Raw genomic sequence first — 13,940 nt, 5'->3', positions numbered from 1 at the left:
GACCATTGACCGTTGTCGTATGCCCTAGTCCACTTCTACAATGGAATATTGTTGATCCACCCGTACTGCATCTGCGTTTGACAATCTTATTTCTTCGCGGTAGTGTTTGAAAGAAGGTTCTGATAATGTGTAACCTGCATTGACAACCTTCTTCCGTAATGTTTTGTTTTTGATCCCCCGCATAAAATTCTGAGCGATATGTCTAATGCAGAAGACATGTATCGATGGAGGGTTCTGCCAGCGATTATTAATGTTTTTGTATGCACTGGATATTGAAGGGTGTCGGTTGGAGATCAAACATAAGTTAGGTTGAGGAGCAAGGTGCAATAGAAGATTTCATAGGAAAACATTTCATCCCTCAATAGTCTCCCCTTCAGCAAGGGCAAAGGCGATTTGAAAAATGTTGTTGTCGCCATCTTGTGCTACTGCCATCAGTAACGGTCCTTTATATTTACCGTACAACCATGTACCATCAATTTGTATAATAGGTTTACAGAAATAAAAACCTTTGATGCATGGTTGACACACCCAGAAGAGACGGTGGAATATTCCATTTCCAATAGCACAAGTCCCGTCTGGTGTATACGCCGACAACGTTTCCAACTTGACAATAGTCCCTGGAGCATACTGCTTAAGAGCCAACATGTATTTTCGAAGTTATTTGTAAGACTCCTCCCAATTGCCATACACTTTTTCAACCGCCTTTGTCCTAGCTATCCAAGCCTTTCTATATGATGGAGTATAATTGTATTGTGCTACAATATGCGAGATTATTGTACTCACCTTTAATGATGGATTGTCGGTAATGACAGACAAAATTTTGTCGCATATTTATTTAGAGCTAAGTTTCCGATGGTCTTGCATTGGGTTCGTGAGCATGCATGTGTGAACTGGACCCATGGATCCAATCTCCCAAGAATCACTCCTCTTCCGGTACGAAGCTGACAACCTGAAAAGGTAGTGCTCGTTTCGACAATAAATTTTGTATCTCAATGCATTAGTTATATCAACTATGTAATCAGCTGATAGTTCCATGTGAAACTTTTTGATAGCTTTTACACAATCTTCTTTTGTGCGAAATGTGTATCCTTCTTTCAAAGATCCTTATATTTGCTCATAAAGATTGTAAAATATATCTGATGAAGGTTCACCAAAACCCAAATTCAAGCTTGTCCTGTGTTGAGGTGGACAGTATACATGACTAGCTGGTAATGACTCCTCTTCTTCATCATCGTTCAACATTGACCTCAGCTTGTTCGTCGTCATCAGTTTCATAAAACACTTGTGATGATCAATGAACTGAGACACTTGTTGTTGTTGTGGTAATATATACAACTCTATATCGTTGTACTCAGATTGTTCGTGACTGACAAACATATGATGAACATCGTCGTCATCTCGAATCTTCTTGTGATAAAACTTTACCTGGTTGTCTGCAAACCACACCAGTTTTTTATAGATAATTTGGCCCACAAGACTGCACTGCAATTTCTTTTCTATTCTTTGTTTCAGATGTGAAAAATTTGATCGTCGATTTATTGTAAACCGAGTTACTTCTGTGTTGCAATAACAAAAACTGAATAATTGATGCTCAAATATTTCACCTTCGGTATGGGCACTGATCATATAATATGGTGAGGAAAACATTTTTTAAATGTAACTTTAGTGTTTCTACTAATGGTGAATGCATTGATTTGTTATTCACATGCAATTAAATAGGGTAAATGATGTATGCACTGATCACGCAATTCATCTGCAAAGACAAGACAATGCAATGCAAAGAATCCATGCAGAGACAAGATAATACAATGCATGCGCCTGGTAGGAATCTCTGCACACAAAGCATGCGCTTGCACACAAGGAATCTCACAAGGAATTTGTGCCCTAATAATCCAAGGCAGACGCCCAATCCAATGGCGCATAAAGCAAGGTATGCGCCGAAGCCTTTGGCGCCTCTTCCTTGCATGCATAAAAAGACATGCATGCGCCACTAGCCTTGGCGCATGTGACCATGCATGTCATAAAGCAAGCATGTTTCATAGCCTTAGGCGCCTACTCTCTTGTCACATGCATGCATCCAATCCAATGTTTCACATGTTGCGTACCTATTCAACACTTACTCATCTATAAATAGGACATCAACTAACAACATCTCATCATTTGCAACACTAACAATCAACCTCTACAACACTCCATCTTTACCACACTCAACCTCTGTAGCATTATGTCTCTATTGACTATGGGTGATGAACATCGAGGAATAATCGACAATATCTCGACATTTATATGTTATTGCTTCTTTTTATTTATTTCGTATTTATTTTGTATTTATTTCTTATTTATGTTTTTATTGTATATTATTTCTTCTTATTTTATTTCTTAATTATGTTTTATTAGGATCCAAAACGATTTTGATGCCGTGTACATGAATATGTACCCCACGATCCTTTGATAGAACCATATATTAGAATATGTGGTTTTGGAAATCTCCTCAACATAGTCTCGTACTCGGTTGACTACAAATTTATTCTTGCTTTGTTGGAGAGATGGAAACCCGAGACCCACACATTTCACCTTCCTTTCGGTGAGTGTACCGTCACACTTGAGGACGTTTACGTGTTGTTTGGTCTACGTATCGATGGTAAGACCGTGAATGATAGAGTTAACCAGGATAACTCTATCTGCAATAAATTATTGGGTGCCCCTTTGTGTGACGACCAAGCTGCAGGAGAGAGATTCGGTCAAGCTAGGGGGTAAGGTATATATTTAAGATATCTCAAACAATATTATGCGAGTATAATATTGACCGAAGAATCTACCGAGTACAAAAAAATAATTAAAGCTCGGTGTTATATTATGATTTTATTTGATAATTTTTTATTTCCAGAAAGTACTGGTAATACGGTAAATACTATGTATTTACCGTTGTTACGCAACATAAATAAGGTAAGCACATATAGTTGGGGTTCAACTCTTTTGCCCCATCTATATAGTGCGATGTGTAAAAATGCCAAAAAAAAATATTTGTACTTTTTATTCATGCGCGTATTTGCTACAAGCATGGGGTTGGTCAAGAATGTCGTCACTCACCCCGGTAAACGAGAAGTCATTCATATTCTCGTTTGCAACAAAGTAAGTTTAAAACCTTACCATGTAATTAATTAGACTTTATATTACAATTAACTGTAAATAATATTTTTCAATTGTTTTTTATCTAGGTGGTCAGATAGAGAGATGAACTACAATAGGTGTCTGAAACACGCCATAGTAGTCTATCGCAATCTATTGGATCACATTGGACCAGACGATGTAATACTCCTACACAACTCTATTTTAATTTTAAAATATTTATCAAATTATTTATCATCTAATCATGTCGTATTGTTGTACAGTTTATCTAGAGACCATATCTGGGTCTTGATCATCAGGTTAACCATGATGATGTTGCAGTTTGGACAACAAAGACACCAATTATCCTGTTCACTACTATGGAAATGCACCATAGTGACCGGGTAAAAGTACAATTCGACATGCATCAACAAATTCCAGAACCTCCGACGTGTTTGGGAGATTGGCATCAAAAAAGAGTCGATGCCCAATGAGATTATTCCGATTGGAGAGACTTCGCAAAAGAGATGTGTCATCATTGGAGGAATCGACGACAACGCATCTTAAACGAATCAGTAATACATGGTGCTAGACCAACTCAACAATATATGACATGGTTTAGGTCGGTTACAACGCAACAATTTGTGTCTGAGCCAAGGTATTTGATTGATCCACGACAACTAGCTTTGTCATCATACGCCCAACAACAAGTCCCCGTCCAACACCAATGTCAAACCACCCAAACCCAACAACCAAACACCCAACTTCGCAACTCATTCATGCCAAACACTCAACCTCGCAATCCATTCATGTCACACACCCAACCTTAAAACCAAGAATCAAACCTTACCCACCAACAACCATACGCAGCCACTACAACAGTCTATAGCCCAGATGATTCATACGATTCACTTCATCATAGCCCCCCACCAATGACCACCCAAACATCTCATCACCATAACACCCAACCATTGTTTAACTATAGTACACCCCATGAACCATTGCTTCATTTCCAAAACGATTCAATGTCCCAATTCGGGCAATTATATCATCCACAATTCACCCAACCACATCGAACCAACTACGACAACATGGACACCAAACTACATTACGAAAGCGCAGTTGGCCAGAGCCCCTCGGCTATTGGGAACAAATGATGACACATCTATCAAATACCGCTGGACCTTCCATTGGATTTTCACACCAGCCACCATTGGATCATGTCAGCACTCAAAGACCCCAAACACCTCAAGAAAATTGTGGGAGACCTCGAAGACAGACTAACGCACCTGGATGTGGAACAGGGGGGTGTTTCGATCGGGCCGGTCATTGAATTTTTGGTCAATTCCATGTAATTTTTATTATAACATAAAAAAATCAATATTTTATTTAATTAATTGTTAAATAAACCATTAAAAAATTTAAAACAAAATCTTAAGGTGTATGCTTTAGAGATGACGAAGACGATGACTGTGAAGCATCTGCTTCCAGGCAATGATTCCAATTCCTCTCTCTTGATCTTGATTCTCGAAATCCTCTTCATCTCCTTGTTCTTCTTTTTTTTTTTGCTGAAAAAGGATTGATGTCGAATTCGAAGGTTCAGTTGAGGTTGAATGATAAAGATGAAAATTGAGAGTGAGAGAATCTTGGATTCTTCAAAATGATTATGACTCTGAGTTGTGTGTGGGGTATGTGAATGAAATGATGGAATGCGAATGTGTATTCTTGCAGGTCATTTGGCTCACCAGCCGATTTATGATTATCAATCCATCAAGTTTGACTTACTTGATGAAGATTATCAATCCATCAGATTTGACTTTCCTTCGAATTAATTTTTTTTCAATATTTTATTTAATTAATTTTACACATACATCAATGCATAAACCACATGCATATGTGTCATGGTTGCTGCCGCCTCCATGTAATGCTTTGAAAGCATGCACCAACACCAGTGACGTCTCCTCTTCATGTTAAATGGATGCGTCAGTTGATCTGGCGCATCTGTTTGAAAATGTGGTTATTCCGATAATTTTTATAAAAAAAATGATTATTTCAAAAATTAAATTGAAAAATATGATTATTTAAAAAAAAATCTAACTATGCCCTTAAACATTAAGAATTTTTCTATTATATTATATATTTTTTATTCTCCTCTCTTCTTTTAATTTCATTTCTAACGTTATTAAAAAAAATAGTTTTATAAAATAATAAATAATTCCCCTTTTCTATATAAAATAAGAATATGTTTTTATTTCTAAGATAACCAAAACAACTTATAATTTAGAACCGAAAAGATATATATGAATTTTGATTTGAGAATCCCTGTCCCAGAAACATTTCCGTTTATTTTATAAAATTAAATAATCAATAGTGTCAAGACCAAAGAAAAGTACATGCAGGTTTGATATAATATTTATTGTGAGGCCAAAAATGCAGCAGCATAATAAATCTGACGGTGGAAGAGAAAACAGAAGAAAGCATTACCATGCCAGCTATTATGCAAGCGGTGTAAAGGACAAAGTGACAGTGACAGACAGACAAATAAAAAATTGAATAGAATAATACTACAATACAATACAAAAATACAAAGTGCACAAAACGTTCCGTTACGTTCGGTTCGCCACTGTCACCAAACCAAACCAAACCACTCTTCCCTCAGAGTGCCCGCAAACTTAGCTTCCCTGCCAACAAAATCCACATCCCTTAACTTAGCTTCCCTCGTTGGATCGTTTGTTTTCATGCCTTTGCCGACTAAATTAGATACTTCATGTGAATCATGTCTCTTGCCCAATTGCTTAGAATTCCTTTTCACCTTAACTTATTTCAGACGTGGACAGCTATGCATCAACAACATACGTGTCTTCCACTTCCACCATAGAAACAATAAATAAAATTGAGAGTATCTTTCTTTGTTCCCTTTCGCAAAATGCCACTTCCCAACATACACAAATTCAACAGATAAAACACTAAAATCAATGATAGGCCAGTGCCTACTACTGCCTTGCCAGACACCACCAGCCAGTATTCTAAATAAGAAATCAAATTAAAAACACTTAGTTTTTTTCTTCATATTAATGGATAAGCTTAAACAATTCAAACACATAATTGTCACAATTCTAGTACATTATGATTATTACATGACACCTCACTTGTGTACACAACAAGAATTAACAACCCAGAACCAGAAGAATCATCTTCATCTAACTTCTTCATCTAATTATTTTTCAATGCAGGAAATTAATCAAATAACAGACTAAAGGGTTTGTTTATATGAACAAGTAGTGAGAAATAATGACTAAATATAACTATCTGGTTAATAATCTCATTTCATCACCACAAAAAAAAATTAACCAAAATAATGAGAATTCAATGAAATCTAAGATTACACAGTTGTTGAGAAAATCTAGCCTTTTCTGCAGAGAAACATTAACCAATTACCGTTGTGTCTTGTCTTTCTATGATGATTCATGAATGTGTCCATGTTCGTGTCCATGTCCATATCCATACAAATCAAAGGGTGCCCAAAGAGCATCAAGAGGACAAGGGTTTCTAGAATCAAGTCGAATCCAAGGTTTACCACTCCCAGACCAATGAAGCAAACTAACAGGACCAGCATGCAAATCTCTGCAACTACCCTTCACATTATCACCACCCAAACCATGTTGATTCCACCGGTGTTCAATCCCCGCCACGTGTCCTGCAAAAACCAGCAAAAACGGTGGCAGAGAACCAAGCTCGTAGATCCTTTCACTCTTCTGAATCTCCATCCATTTTTCTATCTTCTTCGTGTACCCTTCTTTCCTCCACCGTACCAGATCCATAACCATCACTCCCGTGTTAAAGTAACAAACCTTCCTCCTCTCAAACGTCGCCGCAAAATCCGGCTCCGCCCAAAACCCCGCCGTGAAATACTTGGTGAAGTTCGCATGACAATACTCCGGTGCCCCAATCGTTTTCAACCCCAAATCGGTACTCCAAAGCTTCGCAACATCATCCACAACAACAAGATCTGAATCCAAATAAATCACTCTCCTCACACAAGTCTCCAACAGATCCGCGAGATAATTCCTGGCGTAATTCAACGGTTGCTCCAACGCTTGCCTCACCGAACTCGAAATCAAATTCTTAACAACACTCGGATCGAAGTAATAAACCTTGAATTTCAACTGCGGAAAAGTAGATTGAACCAACGCCTCCAGATTGGTGTCTGTAACAAGGAAGTGAAAGAAAATACTCTCCGGACAAAAAGCGTGACGCAAAATCGAATGAACCGCCGCGATTGAACCGCGTAGGTAATCAATATCTAGGGTTATTGCAACATGAACCAAACTAGGGTCACAAACACTGATTTCATCTGAAACCGAGTCACATTCATCCGCATTACGGAAAGAAGGTGAATTCCGAAAGGAGAATCGGTAATCGTGAGGGATATGGTAAGAGGATCGAATTGCTTCAGCGGGAGGGTAGGATTGGAGGGAAGGAGAGAGAAAGATTACCAACATTGCGGCGGAGAAAAACCGTGAGAATTTTATAATCCACTGCATTTTTTTTCAACCACCGCAAAAATAAAAATAAAAATAAAAATGATAACCCTCCAAGTCCAGAAACGGTGATGATTTATGAGAGTATATAAGGAAATAATGAAATGGTTTAATGTGATATCTAGGGTTTCCTTATAGAATTGGGGAAGAAGAAGAAAAAATGGAATCTGTGTTTGGAATGAGTGTTAGTGAGAGTAAGGATAGCGTGAGTAGAAAGCGAATTGATGAAGGAAGGGGGAAGAATCCATCAATTTGGGTAAAATAATGTTCCTCTAAAGTTGCTATGATTAATACTAATACAAGTAGTATAGTATTATCATAACTTAGGACATTGAATTGAATGTCTGTAATATGGTGTAGAGTAATAATAATAAGAGAGATTGAATTGATTGAATAAGAGAGGGAGGGGGAAGATGATGGAGGAGTGATGAGATGAGATGAGATGAGAGAGGGGTGTGCAGTGGCAGGGAGTGGTGCAGAAAGACAGCTTTTCCTTTCCAGCTTTGCAATTGCCTTTTCCACCACTGATCAAGTATCTGAAATGCACTGCACGGTTCTAAACTTATTAGTACTTTCATTATTAATTAATTCATATTATTATTAGTATCGTTTGAAATCATTTCTAACCTAAACTGTGGTGGCAAAATTAATTACTTTTACTAAAAAAATTGGCTGAATTTGGAAAGAGTTCAATTTTTTTTAGTATAGAAAGGTTTATATAAATAACTATCTAAAATACGTCTATTTTTGTTTCAATTATATCATTTTTTTAAATTTATTTTTTATTGGTGATTTGTATATCTCTTTAATTTTTTCATTCTTTTAATTTTATACATAATTTAAATAAAAATAAAAAATAAACACACAAAAACTCGTTTATATTTTTATTCGTATGTGTATTAAATAAAGTGGACAGATATATATACGAGTGCTTGTCTAAACTATAGTAAATAAATAACGAGAAAATAGATATACATCAATGATATAAAATACTATTATATTATCAACCATTATCATATATTTTATCAAATTAATTTTTAGATTAATTATATAATAGAATTTAATAATAAAATTCTATTACCTTTTAATCTCATGAATAAAATATGTACTTCATGAAAAAAAAAGTGTTTTCATTTTTTATAATCTCTATTTCCATTTTTATTCCAACATGTGAAAAAAGTGAATTTTCTAAAAAAAGAATTGCAGTTATTTTTGTCTCTATATACCTTTTTTCTTAAAAAATAAAAATTAATTTTTAATAGTCATTTTTAGTCAAACGTATTTGAAGATGAATTATCTATATCACTCGTACCAAAGTGATTGTAGAAGTTTTTAATATATTTTACACTTATTATGAAAGGTTGAAACTCAATATAGTGAATTCTTTTATCAAAACAATTAAATTCTTCGAAAGAATCACAAATAACAAAAAATTTATATTAATTCTAAAGTATTCATGTTTTAAAAAACAAAAAAAATAACATAACATATGTCAATCTAAGTGGCGTTTACATAGATCTAGCCATTTGACATCTATATATAATGATTTGAAGGAGACGTCAATTCAAATTCATCTAGCGTCTAAGTGTTATAATTTTTTAATTAAAATAGTAAATTATATAAAAAAATGAATAAAAAGTATTAATATTTTATTTAAATATGATTACATACTATAATATTTTTAATATTAATGACGACGATCGACTTGGTCATACATGTCACAAGTTCTACACCTCGTAGACACCCTTTCTTGTACCGGTCTCTGTTGATTCACTTCAGGTGTTTGATATGAGGTCCCTAGAACATCACAACAACATCATATTTTCTAATAAGTTCTTGTAATTTTACGTAGTCTTGTGTATGCATTGACGCGTTGTTGTAACTAAGTTTGTGGTTCATTTTGGTGTAGTTAGGTTGTGTTGATGGGGTTATTGGTGAGCAATCTGGTCGATTGAATGGAGACATTGTTATGAATGATTCGTTGGAGAAAGGAAGAAATGATTGTTGTGTTGTTTGGTAGTCATATGTTTGTTGCGTGTTTTGTTATAGAAGTCTAGGAATTTTGAATATGGTAGAATGATATGTTTATGGCATATGGTTGTCAGGTGTTTTGATAATAAGCATCTTGTTGGTGGTTGTATGAGGTATGCTCTTGATTTTGTGGTTAGGTGTCTGTCATGTATTCGTTGTGGATTTGAATATTTGTGGATCGATAATTTTATTGGATAGAAGGTTGTGTGTAAGTGGTATGGTAATTTTATTGGAGGTTAGACATTGGAGCTTCTTATGTGTAAGTAAGTGGTTTGGTGTGGGTCGTATAAATACATGTCTTCGAAGAAACACCAAATTGTAACCGATATGTACCAATACATATAATTATTATTTGTTTTAGATTTGGCCGACATGACAACGTCAGTTAAGATTCGTTTACAACACCTCCATTAATGACACTCAGCTTTAACGAAGTATTTCCAATCGTCAAATGCCCATTATTCATTAACTTTACAATGATGTTATTGTTCGAGGCACGTCAGAGGATTTAGGATTTATTTATGCATGCAGAACTGCAATTTCACACGTTGATTATGGCCCAAAGTAATTTTAATAGTGATTTCTAGTCAAGTTCTAGAAAACGTGTGTATATATATGAGTCTTTTTGGGCCTAGGATTTATGAAACTCTTAGAGGCCGTAAGTTTCCCCCATGACTAAAGGAGATTGTTCATTTCCTATTTTCCATATATTTCTCCCCTAATAAGAGAAAGGAAGATAACAAACTCATAACACCCAAAGCACAATGTTCATACACACAGTCTCGCACCTCACGTGAGTGGATCCTCTAAAGCTATTGTAACATCACCATATAGGACTTCTCACCGCCACGGGAAAGCCCTAACCACCCTACAATCTTTATACACCTACTATGACATATCATTATTTCCTGCCCTTGCAGTGATACCATGCACACATGTACTTTTTTACCAGTACAATGAGGACCACCGTGGGGCCATGATAAAATTAAGTTGGGCCACACCTTCTTCATCACAATCACATCATTGTTACCCTTCAGGCTTACCTAGCCTTTCTCCACCATGGTTAATGATAAGTGGTTTTTCCATCGTTATTTCTAGTCATTTTCTCTTAGTATTGTATCGCATCTTGATCGGTTTACTTCCAATTACCATGTTTTATGCTTTGAGTTGTGTGCTCTTGCTATTTTCAGGGTCTAATGAGCATCCAAGACAAAGAGGGATCATAGACAAGCAAAACGATAAAAGATGATTTTCCCGATAGTAAAACCAGGGGGCAGCTACAGGTCGTAGCAATAGAGCACCCTAGGGTTTCCATTTCCATGTTCTCTAGTACAAAAGACAAAGGCCTGCTACGGCCACCCGAAGTAGTTGCTATGGGCCGTAGCAGGAGGGCGAAGAAGATTTATTTTGTTTCCTTATTTGGATTGATTCTCTTTTATTGTGGATCTTAGGAAATATTTGATTTGATGCAAATCTGATTGAATAGTGATTAAATTAAGGATTTTGTGCAATTTTACTTTTCTTTATAAAACTCATGGCCTGCTATGAGTTTTAAGATCCAGATTTTATTCCAGAAAGTTTCTATGTATTATTTGTTTTCTTTTTCTCTGTAAGTTAAGTATCCAAGGGAACAATTGTGGATCATAAATTAATCAAAAATCAGGTTTTTTTATTCATTCTTCTTCAATTATTCATTTTTTATAATTGTTTGATATGAACCTGATGTTGATTGCCGATTTAATTATGTTTGCCTTCACCATGAGTGAGTAGTCCATTAGGGACTAGGGGTTATGGGGATTACCTTAAGACCTCTTGTATGATCATTCGCTATTTATTGTGAGAATTCTAGTTTTGACTTATTTTATAATCTTAGTTCATGCATTCCAACTTTGTTACGAGAGTAAGTGGTTCTCAGGTATCGACCTTAGTCTGAAAGGATATGTGTCGATACCAGGGCACAAATTTTTAAACAACCAAGTTCAAAACAACAAAAGCACTTAGATGAATTTTAGAAAACTATATAGCTGAGCAAAAGTAATGAATCGTCGAAGAAAAATCCAGTCGTGCGAAAGTAGACAGATTATTCGTCGTCGATAGGGCAATGTGTTGGCAAAAACAGGTATTGCCCATATTTATCTATATTATATTATTTATGCATAATTCTCGTAATAGAAGTGACATAGATTGTACAATTGTGTTAGAATAAGACCCATAACCCCATGTCCTGCTTTCCCCAATTGAGATTTAAGTGATTTTATAAATAAGTTGTTTTAATTTAAGTGTTTTTTTATTTAAGTTGTTTTACCAAAATCCATATTTTCGATTTCTCTAGATATACACTGATAGGTTGAAATTCGGTACTTAAGCCATTAGTCTCTGTGGTTCGATATCTTTTATTACTTCGCACGGTCGTGCACTTGCGACTGCATCATGTTTTTGGCGCCGTTGTCGGGACCAATTACGTTTAATATTGAATTTTTGTTTGATCATCGTATAGACTAGAGCTAACTTTTTTGTTTATTTTATTGTGTTTGCTTGATGTGGTTCTCGCTGCTCTTGTATGCGAAAAAACTCGTTATTTTGGAAACTTAGTTGAGCTCATAGACGAAATCGAGTGTTTCTTACTCGAGAGACGCTGAACTCTTATATTACAAGTTATGGTTGATCCGATTGATACTAAGACCCTTAAGAATTACGCAATTCCCACTAAAGAGGAACCACATTGTAGTATTATGCACCCGCCAATTGTAGCTAATAATTTTGAACTAAAAACTTCTTTGATTGGTATGGTGCGACAAAACCAATTTTTCGGTTTACCTTCGAAAAATATGAATCTTCATATTTATATATTTGTTGATAATTGTGGTACTGTTAAGGCCAATAGTGTTGACCAAAACACCATCCTCCTTCGTTTGTTCCCCTTTTCTTTAAAAGACTATTTGTGGGCTTGACTTCAATCCTTGCTCGCCAATTCTATTACTTAATGGACCCAATTGAAAGCGGTATTTCTTGCGCGGTACTTTATGCCAAGAAAAATGGTCCAAGTTAGGAATGAGATAAACAACTTTAGGAAAGAAGATGAGGAATCCTTGTTTGACGTGTGGAAGCGTTATAAAGATTTGTTAAGACTATGAATTTTCCTTAGGCTTGAGAAGTGGATGATTATCCATACCTTTTATAATGGTCTCCTTTACTCCATAAGGATGACCTTAGACGTGGCTTCTGGCGGAGCCCTAATGAATAATCCTCAAGATGTGGCATATAACTCTATAGAAGAGATGACCAAAAACCACCACTTATGGGGAAGCGTGCAACAGTTATAATACGGGGTGACATGATCACACTAACTTCTCTTATAGGAACAACAACCCCAACAAACCATGAGTTGTCGGGTTTCCAAAAAGCTACACCAACCGAGCCTAAGAAATATAACCTTGAACTTTTGATGGAAAGTTCCGTATTGACGCATACCCGTCAAAATGATGAGTTTAGAAATCAAAACCTCCTCGCTAATGAGGCACTTAGGCAGTTGAACACCAAGGTTGACAATGTTTCACTCATACTAAAATGTTGGAGACTCAAATATCCTAAGTAGCAGAACAACAAACTGCTTCTTCCGTCCTTCCAGGATCATTTATGGGGCAGCCTGAACAAAATCCTAAGGGACATTTCAATGTCGTGACAACCCATAATGGTAAGCAAATTGGTAGTTCTAACGAGAGAGAAATAAATGTTGAAGAGAGTGTGCCAACACCACTCGAAAAGAAGGTCGTTGAAGAGGTTGATAAGGAAACTGTGGCCATGAAATTATGGCCATGACACTTGATAGTAGTGTCGTAATTCATAACATGGTAATACTAAGCTCAAAGATCTGAAAAGTTTCTTTATCCCTTGTCATATAGGTACCATGGACTTTGAGAGAGCGTTTTGTGATCTAGGAGATAATGTTAGTTTGATGCCTTTGTCTGTGTGTAAGATGTTGGATGTAGGAGACATGAAACCTACTGATGTATAATTGTAACTTGTCGATAAATCGGTTAAGTATCCTATAGGTGTGTTAGAGGATGTCCCGGTGAGAGTTGGAGAGTATCATGTGCCAGTTGACTTTATTATAATGGACATTGGTGAGGATCCTAAAATCCCGATAATTTTAGGTAGGTCTTTCTTAGCTACACCGGGGGACCATCATAGATGTCAAAAGAGGAAAGTTGACTTTTGAGGTAGGAGATGAAAAGGTTGAGTTCATTCTAGAAAAACTCA

The 13,940-nt window shown here is 36.0% G+C and overlaps 1 protein-coding gene across 1 annotated transcript; it reads right to left on the bottom strand.

Annotated features, from left to right (window-relative positions):
* Window positions 1-5,578: 5,578 nt before the first annotated feature.
* Window positions 5,579-8,202, bottom strand: LOC127132637 (probable galacturonosyltransferase-like 7). Its single transcript, XM_051061598.1, has 2 exons — window positions 6,547-8,202; window positions 5,579-6,134 (listed from the first exon to the last, which is right to left on the bottom strand). The coding sequence occupies exon 1, from the start codon at window positions 7,650-7,652 to the stop codon at window positions 6,564-6,566; it is 1,089 nt and encodes a 362-aa protein (XP_050917555.1). The 5' UTR covers window positions 7,653-8,202; the 3' UTR covers window positions 5,579-6,134; window positions 6,547-6,563.
* Window positions 8,203-13,940: the final 5,738 nt, after the last annotated feature.

This window comes from Lathyrus oleraceus, chromosome 3 (genome assembly GCF_024323335.1).
Source record: "Lathyrus oleraceus cultivar Zhongwan6 chromosome 3, CAAS_Psat_ZW6_1.0, whole genome shotgun sequence".
Classification (NCBI taxonomy): domain Eukaryota; kingdom Viridiplantae; phylum Streptophyta; class Magnoliopsida; order Fabales; family Fabaceae; genus Lathyrus; species Lathyrus oleraceus.
The sequence above is the reverse complement of the archived record's forward strand: the minus strand, read 5'-3'. Positions and strand labels throughout refer to the sequence as shown.